Here is a 16,780-nt window from a genome sequence, read left to right on the forward strand (position 1 = left end):
TAACAGAATGTATGACTATGAGCAGAAATACAGCTCCCTCTATCTAAATCTGAGAAGTACTTCATTCATTGCCCAACCCATGTGAACTGTAAACAAAGATAAGGAAGGGCACTGGTATGATACACAAAACAAATCACAGCTCTTTAGAAAAAACCTGCAGGTTTATTGAATTTTCAGAACAGTACAGTAGATATGTTTGACTTTGTATTGGTAGCAAATAGGTGCCTTAAGGATTAGAAGTTTTTTTATATTATTTCGACAAATGACTGACAAAACAAACACATACACTAGGAGAGAGGCATTTTGACTTCCCATGCAATCACTTGAAAACAGTACCTTGCAGACCCATCACTTCCATTTCCCAATCATTAAAATTGAAATTTGCAATAATTAATCAATAATCAAGACCCACAGTACAGTTTAAGGAAGCCATAACTCCACTTTACCAATTAGGTAAAAATGAGAGAAAAATTAAAACACTGCACACAAATAAGGTCACTTAAATGAGAGAAAATGGAAGTATGTAGTTTTTAGGAAGCAAGTCGTCAAGCTGATGTGATTAGTCCAGAGGAGCGACTCTCTCCTGGTCTGGGTTGCTAGTCATATAGAGCTGTTAAGCGGAAGTCTCTTACTTCCGGGGTATGGGGCCTATCGGCTCGAAAAATTACAACGGTAGTCAATGGAAAGAAATGTATTATTTTCTGGTCCCAGTCATGAAATGCCTTCAATTACACATATGTTTTGTATGGATTTAGATGGTATTTTTTCGTGCAAAGAATGGAACAATTTAGCGAGTAGAAGCTGGATACGGTCAGGTTTTGTGCAGAGCGCTTTTGTGGACTACAGCTCTTCGCTGCTCTTGACACTTATGATATACGTCACCACCACTTGCACCGGCTTAGCTCCGAAACATGGCTGTGTCAATAATGCACTTTACTGCCTTCTTTCAAGGACAAGACAAAAGTCTTCAGCGTGGCGAAAACCACTACACAAGTGGACATGTGGAGAGTTTCAATTTCTCGAGTGGGGAGATTGTTGGCGTTGTCCACGCCAGCCATTAGCATTAGCATTAGCACTGTCAGTCGAGAAGTGGAGGGAATGTGTTGAGGTGACGTCACAGAGGCGACAAGACTTGTAGTTGTTCTCGTAACATTTTTTCAAAAGCCGTTTGACGAATAATCATACAACATACCGTCAAACTCTTCACATGAAAAATGATCATTTAGACCCATACAAAACATATATGTAATCCAAGGCATTTAATGACTGGGACCAGAAAATAGTAGATTACTTTCCATAGACACCCATTCATTTTTTTTCAGCCGATAGGCCCCATGCCCCGTAATTCCGCCACTTCCGCTTAACAGCTCTATAGGGAAGCAAAGGAGGGGTTGTGGGGGGGAGGAGCTTTAACGCATCGTGACAAACTCTTCAGATGAGGTGGGGTGAATGGCGATAGTCTTGTCAAAGTCTGCTTTGGTAGCACCCATTTTGATGGCCACAGCGAAGCCCTGCAGCATCTCATCACAGCCCAGGCCCTGCATGTGCAGGCCAACCACCTAAAGAAGGCAAAAATGTGTATTTAGGAACCAATATAGCTGTTCTGAGACAGACATACAAACACATATGGGAATGAGTGTTACAAAGTTCATTCTGTTAACACAATTGTTCTAAATCTTTCTTGTCTACTTTTACTTTGACTTCAAATGTTTCCCAGAATTACTTTATCGAGAGCCAGTGGGGATCAGATGTAATCATGCTGTCTCTCATACAGCAAGTAAAGGTACAGGAAACTACAGTGTATTTCAACATAGTTAGAGCAGGAGAGATAATCCTGGCTATGAAAAGGCAAGACACACCCTCGATACTCAAAATGTTTGGGAAAATTGCAATTCAAGCTTCTCTTTCTCAATGCATTTGTTCCGTTGACAGTATTGGTGAGACATTGGTAATGTGTGGTGCATTCTGGGCCTGGAATTTACTGGTGATGTCTTATTTTCATCTTTTTGTATAACTGACTCCAAAAGGAAAATCAAAGAGTAAGCTACACTAAACATCAAAAACTGAGCATGAGGATTAAATGTATTTAAAGCTTCCATTTTGGTTTATGTATTTATTTATTAGGGCTGTCAAGCGATTAAAACAATTAATCTAATTAATTACAGGCTCTGTGATTAATTAATCTAAATTAATCGCATACTTTTATGACACTTTTATACCTGTTTATAAACAGCTGTATAGCCTGCTACAGTTTGTTTCTCTCTCTCTCGCTCTCCGTCTCTCGTAACTTCTGTCTCCACAACAGACAGCGCTGCACTGCCACAGATGCCTATGCCGATTCATTCACCATCGTCGTACTCATAGGCAAAAATATTGACACACACACACACGGGGCGGGTGTCCATTTACGCGGGAGACGAGACAGCTAGCAAACAAAATTGAGACACACGGAGGAAGATTGAGAGATACTTTTGAACCTACATTGTTGCACCCACTAAATCAATAATGCACAGACACTACGGAGAATAAAGTAAGATGTCTTCCTACCTTTATGCTTATTTGCCCGAAGCATCCCATAAACCGTGCATAGAGCCCTCGGCCCCGCCCTTTCCCCTGCTTCTCTCTTTACTTTTCTCCCCATCACCCGTGCGGGCTGTGTATGCAAGCTACAGGTGCAGCTCGGTGCAGCTGCGCACCACTTTTGCACCGGGTCAATGGGCATTATAGAAGTGCGATTAATCTGCGTTAATTTTTTTAATCGCGTTAATTTTTCTGTGATTAATTAATCGAAATTAACGCGTTAATTTGACAGCCCTATTATTTATTCAACAGGATTTGACATCCAAATTCAAAAGTGATGTGTACCTTAAAGGTGAAGTAAGCGGTTTATTTATGTTAATATAAGTGTAAAATTCATACAGTGATCACTTACATAATGTGCGCGTTTCATAAAGCCGATCTCTCAGTCAGCTGCTTTGCATGTAATCGGCAAATAAACTTATTGGACTATCCCGAAATTTTTATCCAATCAGAAGAAAGAACGCTACAAACCGACACTCATCTCACTCATATATAGTATATACACTCCATTGTCTCACTGTCGGTGCACGCCAGAGCAACAGATGGGTGAATGTGTATGCGCCTATAATGGCAGAGCAGGTAAAAATCCTTCCCAATGTCTGTTTTGATGGTTTTTATCAAGTTTTATCACATTTATGGATCTGAGATGATGCTAGATAACTTGCTGCTTGAAGACCGCAGTGCATTAATCTGGTGAAGTAGGGACGAGCGAGGGGACTGCTATCTGCAGTCACTGACAGGAAGTTAGCTAAAAGAACCATTCCGCTTACAGCACCTTTAAGAAACTTATGGCATTGCCATTAAAATAATTGAAATGCCTAAAATCAAATCATTTCTAATCAATGCAGCTTTTTTAATAGATTTCTGGCCCTAAAGTGGAGCAGAGATAGACACCTACCTTTTCCTCCTTGCCCTCACACACCAGCTTCATGATGCATTGACTCTTCCTGCTTGTGATGGCGTGATACATGGGAGTGAAAGAAGTCTTGTAGATCTTCACGTTCTCCTTTCCTCTGGCATTAATGGCCTCCTCTGTGACAAACCCAAAAGATCAAGCAAGCGAATAACTGTCATAGTAATCGCATAAGCTGACACCTTCATCCGGAGTCACAGGAAGTTAAATTTTTCAAAAACGACACGGACATGCAGACAACTTTGATCCTACAATGACTCACCTTCTGTCAGGCCCACTGTTCCGATGGGTGGGTGGCTGAACACCACTGTGGGTATAGTGGAGTAGTCCAACTTGGAGTCTGTCTTGCCTTCAAACAGTCTGTGGGCCAGCTTTCTGCCTGCAGCAATGGCAACTGCCCCGACATGCAACATAACATCAGAGCTCAACTCTGAATAACAGCAAATGTCCTAAAAAAAACTGCCTACATGTGCCTACAACTAATCCAATGTATTATTTGGGCATTTCTGCCACATTTCCACCTTCTTCTTTACTTTACTTTAAATAAAGTTACTTATAACCTGTTCAACGTTTACCTAAATACTTAAGCATCTAATTTCAATGCACTGATTAACACCTTTTCAACCGCTCAATATTGAAATTACTTCTTGGCATAATAACCAAATGTACGAAAACATTAAACTTTGATAGTAAATACTATTGAAGTCTTAAAGCGGCTACCAGTAACATTTAAATATCTTTTAAACAGCCTCATGTTTCCTCTCATAATCATAAATTACCTTTAACAGCAAACGAGACCATCAGTGCAAAGAAAGACGTTTTTATATAGTTTTTATTGCTGCATTTGATCTGGTCGTACACCCAGTCCGATTTTCGGTTCACGCGTGCATGCTCTATGGTCACATATCCCACATATCCGTATTGGTCACAGATTTCAGTGTGGCGCAGGAACGTGAATTGAGAAGCCTATCCCTCCTGGTGAGGGAAGGGGAGCGGGAGCCTTGTTTGAGACAGTTGTTTGTCGTCATAATGACTGATAACGGGGCTGAACCATAAAAGAAAAAAAAGAAAATGCAATGAAGAAAAGCTAAAAGGGAGAGTGATAGTCGGGCGGGAGGGCGTTGCCAAGCAACGTATACACAATTTCACGCAGCGAAACTAGACTGCAGTGTTTACTCCTAAATGAATGAGCGGTAGCCTACTAAAACAAAGTTTACTTTGCCTCACCAGCATCATCAGATGACCATTATTCATCGGAAATAGTCATTATTTACAACATAAACACATTACCTCATCGTGATCCATACTAACTGCCATCTCTCGTTCATTCGCTTTGTGTGAGGACACGGGGACTCGTTCAGCTCCGTGAGAGGTGACAATGCATCAACTCATTGCAATCAGGTGTGTTTAGCACTTACTGGCATTAGTTGATGCTGTGTCACCCATAGACTCACGGAGCCGAAAAGAGTCCGGTGCCCTCACACTTTCAACACACGGACACGCATCATATTGCTTCCTGATTATTTGAATCTTGCGCTCCCTGCACGAGCTACAAAACAGCTTCACGACAGCTGGCGTCGTAATAATACTACCGCTTTTGTTCAAAGGTGTCGCCAACGTGCCGACTTACTTGTAGTAGCTTTAAGTCTAGACAGTGATCAGCAATATCAGCATTCAGACACCCGAGCTCGATTGTTAACATGACTATACAGTTTTTAAGCAACATCATTAAGAAGGATTTGAGTTTTTGGTTCAACTTCCTACCAGGTGTGAGAAGAGCTTTGCCACAGACGTCACCTACAGCGAAGATCCCTGCTCGGCTGGTGTTCTGAAACTCATCCACGATGATATGGCCTCTTTCATCTGTCTCAATACCCTGCAAACATAAAGGGAAATCACATGGTTATTATCTAAAACATCCCATTGTAGCCCTGAAGTGTTTCTCTTATTTCCTTAAAACTTTTGACATAATTTGATAAGGTTTAGACCTCTGCTGGGATGCACGAATGTGGGAACAATAACTGTATTTATGTGTCCTTTTTTTGTTGACGACAGTGTACGCTGGTGACAGAAACTTCACATAAAGATTGAGCAATTGAACAGAAACATTTTTGTTTCTGTCTACAGCAAGGGAAAACAATGATTCACTCATCCCATCCAGCTGTGGAGCCTAAAATGTCTAACCAGAGTAAACAGAGCAAGCGAGTGTGACTGTGTAGAAAAATCTCTCTCTCTAGGAACATGAGCCTATTTTCCCAATGAGACCTTTGCTGAGTGCAGCAGACAGTTACCATCTGGCCGAGGTTCAGTCCTGAGGTGTTGGGCTGCCTGCCGATGGCCCAGAGGATGCAGTCTACTTCCTGGATGGTCCTGATCTTCTCTTCATCGTTCTTCTTCTCTGGATCTTTGGTGGCGAGCGTCACCTCCAGCCCCCTGTCTGTTTTACGCACCGACTTCACCTGAGAATTCTTCCACACGTCCACTCCGGAGTTTTGCAGTTCTTTGGTGCAGTTTGTGCTTATGAAGCTGTCAAAGTTCCTCAACACCTGCGGAAGAGGATGCGAGAATACAATGGAGACATATGCATTTCCATTACTGCACACTTTTTTTTTTATCATATTTTTGTATAGTCAGTTGATTGTTGTGATAATATGCGGTTCTTACTCCACTTTGTCGAATAACGAGGGATGTTTTGGAGCCCAGGGTGCAAAGGATGCCCGCCATCTCCACCGCAATATAACCTGCACCCACAATCACACTGCGCCTGTCGGGAAAACAAAAAATCTTCAATTACAGACACCGACTTTACACATAAACAATAAAGAGACTATATGATTGACCTTACTTCGGCAGAGATTCAAGTTCAAAAAAGCCATCGCTGGAAATGCCCAGATTTGCCCCTGAAATTATGAAACACAATATTGTACACAATTTTCATTTGATTAAAAGATTAAATAAAACCAACAGCACTAAACACTAGGCATACAGTGCTTCTTACCCGGAACTTCCTCTTCACTCAAAACAGTAGGCTGCCCTCCAGTGGCAATGAGGATGTGAGGTGCTGTGTACTTTCTCCCATTGACCTCCACTGTAGGCTCAGGATCATTTGTAAACCTGGCCTGACCTTGAATGGATTGGATTTTACCCTGGAATGGAGCAGCAGGGGTCATTATTTGCCTCCTATTTTCCCTTCAGGAAACTTTATGTTAAGCTGAAGTAAATATAGACGAACGGTATATGGGGATGAACAAATCAAAATATTTAAAATGTACTTACTTTGTCGAGATTGTTGCGATAAATGCGATTTAGGTGACTGACATAAGCATCCCTTTTGGCCTTGAGAGTCCTGCAAACACAGGTTTTGATAAAGGATAAGAAGTTGTTTTTTTACCCACATTTCCTCATGGAGGCCTTGCCACCCAACCATGACTCAACTGAGATACGCAGCTCATAAAAAAAACTGCATGAAAACAAGACAGAGTGGGTTCATCTGTGTCGCAAGAAACTAGCCATACACATGGACAAAACTATGTGAGGTGCTGAACAACATTCATACCTATGAGAAATGACCATCTGTAACAGATACAACAAAAAAAACATACAGATATGAACTCTGGCATTAAACTATTCTAGACAACTGTTTTGAAGTAAAAGAATATATTCAGTAGTGCGGATGAAAGTTGATACTTCCATTGTCCAAAAAACACCCCAGAGAACTGAATCCTGTTTCACCTATAACCAGAATTTCCTGCTTTATCTAAATATCAAACTGGCATCAGCAGACTAGTCAATTTCCTGCATGTGTGCACTTCCTTCTCCTTTTAAAAGCTCCTAATAGTTGCCATAAAGACACATTTTAAATAATATTTTGTCCACATTATGTGTTTTTATAATTTTCTTTAAATAACGTATTGAATTGAAAGAAATGAAAAACCCCTGACAACTGCTTACATGAACAAATAAATGGAAGCAGGTAGAGACAGTCGAACCTAAATCCATGTAGGCATATCTGAAACCCTGTACCGTGTGGTATACGTTCATGTTTTATTAAGGTTGCAGACAGCCACTCCTTCTAGAGGCTTATCTTGAACTATCACCTTGAACGCTCCTCACAAACACAGAGAAGTAAGCCAAAGTGAAGTAAGACAAAGTGAAGCAACACAAGACAAAAGTAACAGATTGAGAAGTAAAATGTATGCTTTTGTTCATGAAGAAACCAAGTTTCAAAATAACTCATGGGAGTTGCACAAAAATGGGAGGTAGGTCGGGGGAGAAAGACAAAGAGGGAAACTGTAACTTACTCCCAACTGAAACGAACATTATCGACTTCAAAGCCGTAGTCACTGTGATCATGGAGATACTCAGCATGGACAGCGGCATTCCACATGACCTGAGAAATAAAAAAGAAAAGCACTGCATTTTGACATGTGGATTTGAAATGCACATCAACAAATGATTAAGCCTCTGAGTAAGAACCCATTATTACAAACAGAATGTTCTTAAAAATAAGTGTACCTTCTTGGGGACGCAGCCAACATTGACCTGAAAAACAGAGCAAATGAGATCAGCGGACGCTTGATCAAATATGCATTGGAGCTCATGTAGGTTTTAAAAAGAAGAAAACGCTAGACTACATTGGCACAGCGCATTGAAACATGGGTTGAGGTGTTAAAGGTAAATACAAAAGGTAATCATTAAACAAACCTCAACTTTAAACCCACTGTAAATATTCACACAAGGTCTGTCTGGAATCCCCATCACAATAGCTTTAATATGGATAATTTAGTTAATCAACGTAAATCACAATATGGTAAAGCGCTTAGAAATCACATGAAACACAAACAAACGATTGCCCTACTTTATTAGCATGTATCAGACATGGCTTGGGCTCCAAATAAAAAGGTGCATCTGTTGGTTTTGGCTGAATTGAATCCGAGCATTGCTTAATCACTTTTGTAAAGTTTGTCTGTAGGCCTATAGTTTAAATAAGAGCTTATTTCCTCAGTGAGACCACAATTGGGAAATGAATCAGACAAATCAGCGTGTGTGGTTTCCCTACAAATCTGCAGCAATATGTCTCTTGTCATCAACTTCCCTTCTGTCAGACCAAAATAAAAGTAAGCTTGGTGAGTGAACCCAAATATGAACACCTACAGCTATGTGAAAGCCCATACATGTGCACAGAAAACATTTGCCTGAACTGTGACATCCATTGGATGTTATCTCGGCTAGAGAGAAAGAGGAGGGTGGGGGTGCTTTATGTCTTCCAACAATGTTTGTCGTACACAAAACACTTCCACAAAGGGGAGTCAGGAGGCAGTGAACCCTGAAACTGTCAACCAACGTGTGCATGTGACAGCTGCAGAGGCGACAGACAGAACAGTGACAGCGCTTGGGAAGGTTTTTGATTGTTGTTGTTTTTTACTCACGCAGGTACCTCCGAGTTTGTGACTCTCGATCACGGCGGTGGTTGCTCCGAGCTCTGCCGCCCTCCGAGCGCCAGCCAGACCCCCGGACCCACCGCCGATCACCAGAAAGTCGAACCGGGACGTCTCGGTCGCCACTGCCGATTCTGAGGCCATGCTTCGGCGGATAAGTCCGTGTCTGCGAAAAGACGAGAAATGCTGCTTTCGGAAGACAAACCGGCAGGGAGCTTACGTCCGGGTTAGCTGGAGTAAAATAGCCATAACCAGGAAGCTCGCAGGTCGCTATGTGGCGGACGAACGGGGAATGGGAGGGTCAAGTGAAAGCCACTGCTGTGTCATTATGAATTGCAACAATGGTGTGCAAATCCCATAAACTGTTTTAACAATAGTCATGGTGGTATAGTCCTCACATGAGCTACATGAGGGTTACAATAACAGTGGCCTGCATTAGAGCAACATGATTTGATTAAATAAAGCTACTTTTAGGCCTAAATAAGTACTTTTAGAAGTAAAGAAGAACCGGCTGTAAATTTGATAGACAACCAATTTTTTTTGCAAACAAGAAAGCATGTTTGGAAACAGTAGGCCTATTCTTCAGTGTAGCCCTTAATTGTCCTAAATATATTGTGTAGGCTCACCTTGGCAACGCCAGTGACACTGACAGAGATCTGCAGATTCTTCTGAACAGCATATTTTTTTTATTTGTTTAAGGGCATTTTAATGAGGTACATCCACAGCGTGCCGTTGTTTATCTCCCTCTGGTCACTCTCAGCGAGCAGCTGGACTCAACACAACAGAGCCGTTAGAGAACGTTATCACTTCCTGTGTCAGGGGTGAATGTAACGTGGATAAACAATCACACCATTACTGAATAATTTGTGTAGGCCTATGAGATTTAGGATGAAGCCTAAATAATCCAAAGAAATATAGGAGTTTCCGAGTTTGGCTTGGCTATCAATCAAAAATATAGCACGCGCTGCGCGCTACACCCAGTTAACCCAGCTGTCAATAAAAACAAAAATAAAACACTACATTTCCGGTCTCAATTCTTCAAAATTAAATTTCACTCCAGTAACAACATGCACCACAATATCGTCCTGCGACATACAACATACCTTACGAAAAACGATACTGGGGGTCTTTACAGAAAAAAACAGTTACTAGCAACTTGTTTGTTGTGCTGTAGGCTACGCTACATTTGTATTCTGCACTACTATTTTGAAGGCAAGCTCAAGGCTTTTCCGGAATCGTTTATGTTGCTAACCACTGATGGCTAGTAACACCAAGCTCAGGCAAAGCGGCTCGACTAGCCGCGTAGTTTTACTCCACAGAAAGGATTTATTCACTCCACTTAAAAACACGTATAGCAGACCAACACGCTATAGCACAACACTCCTGTAAGGTATGTGTGCGGGATTTTGATGTTATGAAACATAAACAGTTGAAATGTAGCCGTCTTTTGCAATCCCCCCGTTGTGGTTAGATTGGGCCTTTTTCTTGTGTTCAGAGGAACGCAGCCCAGAACGGCTGTGTGAAATAAAAACATAGAAAAGACTACGTTTAAATTAGTCTCCCGCGAAGTGTGTTTTGATATGCATATGCTACCTGTGAGATGGAAAACAAGCGGCTGCGGGCCAAGAAAAATACTGTACGGGCTCTGTGTGAAGGGGGAGGGGTTTAAGGGCCTACTAGTCTGAAATGTCAGCAAAAGGTACATCTACTCACTTCACTCAATGTTAAAGGCGTTTTCCTTTCATCTGCCTTTTTTCGCAGGGGGAAGCCGTCTCATGTGTTTGCATCAGCCTCCTCTCCTCTGAGGGAGTAAACCCTTTTCCTCAGGAGGTGATGCTCCACTGTGTGAACGGAACGCTCCCTTTTTGTCCATGGGACCTGCTGTCGGATGACCAGTGGCCCTCATCCACCACTCAGAATGTTGCCAGTCAGCTTGCAGAGCATGCATCAACATCCCAGTTTGGTTCTGGATCGCATGTTGAACTCGTCAAAAGACGAGCGTGGTGACCCGGTGGTGTTCAGCAAGCACAGGATGGAGCATATGCTAAACGCTCACCAGAAGCGACACACTAAAAGGTATCCATACAACCGTTTGCATAGTACAAGCATTAGTCAAGGACCTGCTAAACCCGTCACCACAAAAGTCCCACATGTTTCCGTCTCCGGTGACTTACCAAGTTTGCCCACTGCAGATCCATCCTTACTTCGACCAGCCGTTCGGGTGACAGTGCCCACACCGAGCGCACCTGCAGTCAGACTGAGTAGAGATCAGCTGAGAGAGAAAACAATGGACATAAATGTATCAAATGGATTCATTCAGAACAACAGGGCTCTAACAGTGCCTCTCCCTGAGGACTTAGTAATACCTGACGGCTGTTTGGTTGAGGTTGTTGAGGTGACAACTGTCAATGGGACTAGAGAGCTAAAGCTGAGGTTTGTCTCTCAACACGAAAACCAGTCTGTGATAAAAGACGCAAGGACCACAGTCCCTCAAAACACCTCTCTGGGAAAGCCGTCATTATCCACGTCACATAATCCAAACACAGCCAAGTCTATGAGTTTGGGAATGAAGAAGCTCCAGAGTCACGTCAGCAGAGACAGAAGTGGATTAAAAAGAACGTCACAAGAAATAATTGACGTGGAGTGTCACTCACCCAACAAGGTTCCTAAATGCAGCGTGGGCCCTGTGAGAGAGGCAAACGGTTCCACAGTTCCACAGAGAGATCCTTTGTACTATAGTGCAGCTTTGCCCACTCTTACCTCCCCCAGGAGGCCCAACAGGTCGCCCAGCACCCTGCATCCAGAAAACATGGGACCATGTGTTTCACACAGGGCAGTGGATGAGAGAAACAATGTGATTCCAGATCATTCCAAGAGGGCAGGTGACATTAAACCTCGGCTAAAACTAGAACCTAGGGTCCGCCTCAACAACAACAACAACAACAACAACACCAACACTCCGTCAATAATCAGGAAAGAGGCAGTGGGCTTGAACAAGCAACATCTGAAATCAGCTTCTCCTCCCTTTGTTGCAGCAGCCAAAGTGAGGCCTCCCGCGGTTTTAGTTTGTGAGGATAATGTTGCGAATTCCTCATCCGTCAAAATGCCTGTGCTTTGTAGTTATGGCACAAATTCAAAGTATTCGGCTTGGACCCAGGAGGTCAGATCCAGCGAGGGAGAGCCGACAGAACCCGAGGGTTTTCCGGTCATCTCTTCTGTGTTTTCACTGAGTGAACAACATGAAGAAGTGCAGGCCTCCATTCAGCCACTGGTGTTGGCACTGCGTGGTATAGTGATGGATAAAAGTAACAGTTCTGATAGCAAAACTCGAGATCACATCAAGATTATTGACAGCTCAGACCTGGTAAAGCATGCGCCTGCAGTAGGATACTCCTCTCAGACGTCCGCAAAAGATGAATCCTCCCCCGGCAACCTTTTATTGACAGGGCAGACCATTGAGTCTGTAAAAGTAGAGACTCATCATAAGGGTATTCAGCACCCTCCCACACTGAGCCACAACCATGTCAAAGAGGAAAAAGAGAGCACTACTACGCCAACAGACAATAATAAATGCAGTCACACTCCTGCTTCAAAGTCATCAACACATGAGGAATCTGTTTCTGAAATTGTCACACACGTAGACAAGTCTGTGTCTACACAGCCTCTGCAGCAAACGGTCAAAAGGGAGCAGGACATCTCCTCAAAGTTCCTGACCGTCTCTCTGAAAAGGGTGCAAGTGGGTGTGTGGAAAAAAAGCAAGAAGGGACTGAAACTTAGAATTTCAAAATGCAAGACTCTGGCACCAACGGGCAGACTGAGCGATTGCACAGTTGTTCACCTGTTGCCGCTGAGGGTAGACCAACATGTGAAACGGCCGGGCCCGGACCAGCCTGTGGTGGTGCTTAACCATCCAAAGCCCCGGGCCTGTGCGCAGGCGACTAGAGCAGACACTTCAGCCCACACAGCAGCCCCCCAGGCGATTCCAAAGTGCCAAATCTTAAAAATGAGGCTGCACAAAGTGACGGGGCATAAGTACAAGGTGATGGGTTGCACCGTTGGAGTCTTTCCATGAATTTATCGGACTATGTCAAATGGACAGACATGTTTATGTATGAGGAGATACGTTGACTTAAACAAAAAAAAAGGCGAAAGAACTATAAATAAAATAAAAAGGCAAGAATTGTTGTTACGAGAGCTTCTGACTACAAAAAATGGACATCATAGTTTCACATGTCTTACATGGGTTACTTTCTATAGGCATGGGATATGGAATATTTGAGTGCAATACCGTTTGGCTGTTTCGAGTCAACATTGACCATCTGCCCCAGGAGATTGCACAGATGTTAAGCACTGATTCAGAAGTTTGAGAGCACATTAGATTTGTCAGTCGCAGCATACGTGCATGCTGTTTACTTAAAGAATAGCATACTGTATTTGTTTCTAGTTCGCATCAGCATTGTTGTGCTAACAGATGAACAGAACAGTTCAAGGCGATGAAATTTGTCCATTTTACAGTTAGCATATGGACATGGAGCACGTTTATGCCTTTAATATTTGTTTAAACACTTATGCTGCCATGATCAGCTTATCAAATTTACAACTCTGATAAACTGATCATGTGGCTTCACAGCCAGTGTCATTTGTGCAGCTGTGCTTCATCAGTAGTGCAGTGGTGCATTCAGGTACTCTTTCCTAACTCTTGATTTAGGTCAAGATTAGCATAACCATGACGTATTCAGCCGATGGTTACTAGTCACTGGGAAATAAACTGGGCCAATGAAAAAGACACTTAGCAGGTGTAAATAATGGAAGCTAGGCACACACACAGTGCTGTTTGTGCGTGTTATCAGTTTGGAGGTGTTGCATATCACTGGGTGTTGCTTCTTGTGTGGAGTGAAATGAACTGTAAACATGGGTATTTAGGAATGTGCCTCAGTTTCCCACCAGTATTTAACACTTTGCTGGCTGTGTCATGAGTTAAACTTAAATATGTTGGACTGTTGACAACGAGTGCCTGAATGCACGATAGGTTTTGGTTTCTTTGAGGCTAGCACTAAAATCTAAAGAAAATTACTTTATTGTTCTGTGCCATGTGTTAACCTGAATTTAAGAAAACTATGTCTTTTATGTTTTTAAATTGTTTCCCCAAAATATGCATTTTGTTTTGTCTTGTCTTATGATTATGTTAATTAATCACACACATTTGTGATTGGGAACTCATTTCAGTTTACAGTCCCAGCAAGTGATCTTTTTGGATCAAGTGATTCTTTGTGCCATAAAGCATTCTTTTCTTTAAGGTCACCGCTTCCATGTGAAGCCTCTTTGTTGGTCATACTGGAGCTCCTCAAACAGTGGTGGAAAAGGGAATAGACTAACCCCCCCAAACTGATGTATTATTGTAACAGAAACCACATTCTTGTATTTTTATTTGATTTGATTTCACCTCCATGTACATACTCCATGGCCGCGGGGATTCTGGTCTTGTTGAAAGCTATTTTTTCAAAAGCGACCACACTATCCAAGTCCGTCTCAGTTTTTCTTTTCTTACAACAACTCCTGTGTGTTCATCATGTTGATAATGTTATCCTGCTCTATGAGGTGCTAGACCTATGATTAAATGTATAGATTCTGGTTGACAACAATTTTTATTGTGTGTGTAATGTGTGTATATATATATATATAAATGTTTTGGTCACCAATAGATTGTATTGTGTATATACGTATAAATGTATCATGTGATGACTGGTGGTCATACTCAGTATGGAATGGTTACCATTCCTCAGCCTCCTCTCCAACAGCAGTTATGTTGTGCATTATTTTACCAACGCTGCAGTGTCTCATGCTGTCATACAGTCTTTGTTATATAATGATTTAAAGGCTGCAACATTTCCTTCTAGTGTCTTACGTTGACACTTATTTGTGTGTCTCAATTGAAACTGTTTTAGTTTTTCTTACATTCTCAGTGGTCATGATTGTGTTCCATGCTTTTCTAATAATAATTGTGTAACCTTTTTTTCTATTAAAACGATGTAAACACGATCACCGTTTGTCTGTTCCCTTTGGTCCAGCACAATTGCATTACACATAGCGGGGGGAATAATTAACAAAGTTACCTATTATTGAGATGGCAGAGAACCTCTGCTGATTCCTTTCTCACACAGCCTCTGAGTCATGACACGTCCTGACAAGCCTTAAAAAACACTAGTGGAAAATTTGGTGACAACTTGCCAATTGATGGGAATGTGTGGTTAAAGGCACAGTCCTTTTACCAACTGATAAACCTCAACCGCTGAAAACCTCTGCAGCTGAGGTTGATCTGTGAACAAAGAACAACATGGTCTGTCTTGCCAAATGAAAATCAACCCTGATTTCTAGGAGCTATGTTTTTTTCATGCCAATGTTTACAGAAGAACCAGAGAAATTCAACCGACTGGAACTGTTACAGCAAATCAGGTAGTTTATTCTAGGGCAGATGCACACAAGGTGTCAGAGAACAAAATAATCCAGCATAAATTGCAATAAAAACAAAATGTGGGTGGAAATGCCACTTCAGTCACACAAACACATGCCAGGAGTGCTGCTTTTCTCCATATCAAGGGAAAAAGGACAAAGCATTCTTGTGGCACTAGTAACTGCATGGAATTCATTGTATTAGTACACATTGAGTTGCTGTCCATTACAGGTGTATCATATACAGATCAACACATTGTATATACTACCATAATATTTGGTGGATATTCCAATTCATACCATGGATTCCTAACTACACTGTGTGCACAATTATTAGGCAAGTTGTATTTTTGAGGATTAATTTTATTATTGAACAACTACAGCGCTCTCGGTCAATCCAAAATGTTAATGAACCTAAACCTGAATGTTTACGAAAGTAAAAGTAAGGTTTTGTCTTTCTTATGAGAATATATATATATGTTTTGCTATTATTAGGCAACTATTGGTATGCAGAATTATTATGCAACTAAATAAAAAAATAAATAAAATTCCCATCTCACTTGTTTATTGTCATCTGTTAAAGTGAGAAAGTGAGACCATGCTCCATCACATGCATTGAAGTACTCAATTGCATGGCTAGCCAGTAAAGGCCTTAAGGATGAAAAATAATGACATGACCCCCTTCTTCACCTGACTTAAACCCTATTGAGAACCTGTGGGCCCTGCTTAAACGGGATATTTACTGTTAAGGAAATCAGTACACCTCTCGGAACAGTGTCTGGGAGGCTGTGGTTGCTGCTGCACAAAAAGTTGATCGTCAACAGATCAAGAAACTGACAAACTCCATGAATGGAAGGCTTGTGACAGTTATTGAAAAGAAGGGTGGCTATATTGGTCACTGTTTTGTTTTGACATGTCGGAAATTTGTATTTGTAAATTTTGAGTTGTTTTATTGTTCTCACTTTAACATATGAAAATAAACAAGTGAGATGGGAAAATTTTCTTTTTTTTATTTAGTTGCATAATAATTCTGCATACTAATAGTTGCCTAATAATAGCAACACATATATATATTCTTGTAAGAAAGACAAAACCTCACTTTTACTTTCGTAAACATTCAGGTTTAGGTTCATTAACATTTTGGATTGACCGAGAGCACTGTAGTTGTTCAATAATAAAATGAATCCTCAAAAATACAACTTGCCTAATAATTGTGCACACAGTGTATACAAACTGTTATATATGGTTGCAATCAGACATGTGTAAAATGATCTGACAAAGAAAGAATTGGGTAAAGGGTGATGTGATTTGGGAGGAGTTCTTTTTCACAGGAACATAACAACCCTATTCTGTGTGCTCTGGGTGTGGCATTTAAAGCATTAATCATCCCTAAATGTTG

General features: G+C 41.6%; 2 protein-coding genes across 3 annotated transcripts; one reads left to right on the forward strand and one right to left on the reverse strand.

Annotated features, from left to right (window-relative positions):
* Positions 1-140: 140 nt before the first annotated feature.
* On the reverse strand, positions 141-9,912 carry gsr (glutathione reductase). Its single transcript, XM_080035248.1, has 13 exons — positions 9,558-9,912; positions 8,923-9,097; positions 8,009-8,035; positions 7,795-7,883; positions 6,770-6,839; positions 6,492-6,639; positions 6,339-6,393; positions 6,158-6,257; positions 5,785-6,039; positions 5,258-5,369; positions 3,756-3,887; positions 3,479-3,612; positions 141-1,559 (listed from the first exon to the last, which is right to left on the reverse strand). Exons 1-13 carry the CDS (start codon positions 9,608-9,610, stop codon positions 1,410-1,412), a joined length of 1,500 nt encoding a protein of 499 aa, XP_079891374.1. The 5' UTR covers positions 9,611-9,912; the 3' UTR covers positions 141-1,409.
* A 281-nt stretch (positions 9,913-10,193) lies between these two features.
* On the forward strand, positions 10,194-14,937 carry znf518b (zinc finger protein 518B). Of its 2 annotated transcripts, none has more exons than XM_080035156.1 (2): positions 10,194-10,321; positions 10,693-14,937. In XM_080035156.1, exon 2 carries the CDS (start codon positions 10,820-10,822, stop codon positions 13,001-13,003), a length of 2,184 nt encoding a protein of 727 aa, XP_079891282.1. In that variant the 5' UTR covers positions 10,194-10,321; positions 10,693-10,819; the 3' UTR covers positions 13,004-14,937. The 2 variants fall into 2 exon arrangements, with proteins under 2 accessions (XP_079891282.1, XP_079891283.1); XM_080035157.1 differs by lacking the exon at positions 10,194-10,321 and having other exon boundaries at positions 10,915-11,007; positions 11,124-14,937.
* The last annotated feature ends 1,843 nt before the right edge of the window (positions 14,938-16,780 follow it).

Source organism: Ammodytes marinus, assembly GCF_949987685.1.
Source record: "Ammodytes marinus genome assembly, chromosome: 10".
NCBI classification, from domain to species: Eukaryota; Metazoa; Chordata; class Actinopteri; order Uranoscopiformes; family Ammodytidae; genus Ammodytes; species Ammodytes marinus.

What these genes read in the sequence shown, in the direction of transcription:
- gsr (XM_080035248.1), bottom strand. Translation starts at nt 9,610, where the DNA reads ATGCTGTTCAGAAGAATCTGCAGATCTCTGTCAGTGTCACTGGCGTTG. An exon ending in TTGGCTGCGTCCCCAAGAAG is followed by an intron (nt 7,884 to 8,008) that starts GTACACTTATTT and finishes TTTATTTCTCAG; the next exon opens with GTCATGTGGAATGCCGCTGT. An exon ending in GACTGAACCTCGGCCAGATG is followed by an intron (nt 5,370 to 5,784) that starts GTAACTGTCTGC and finishes TTATGTTTGCAG; the next exon opens with GGTATTGAGACAGATGAAAG.
- znf518b (XM_080035156.1), top strand. Translation starts at nt 10,820, where the DNA reads ATGACCAGTGGCCCTCATCCACCACTCAGAATGTTGCCAGTCAGCTTG.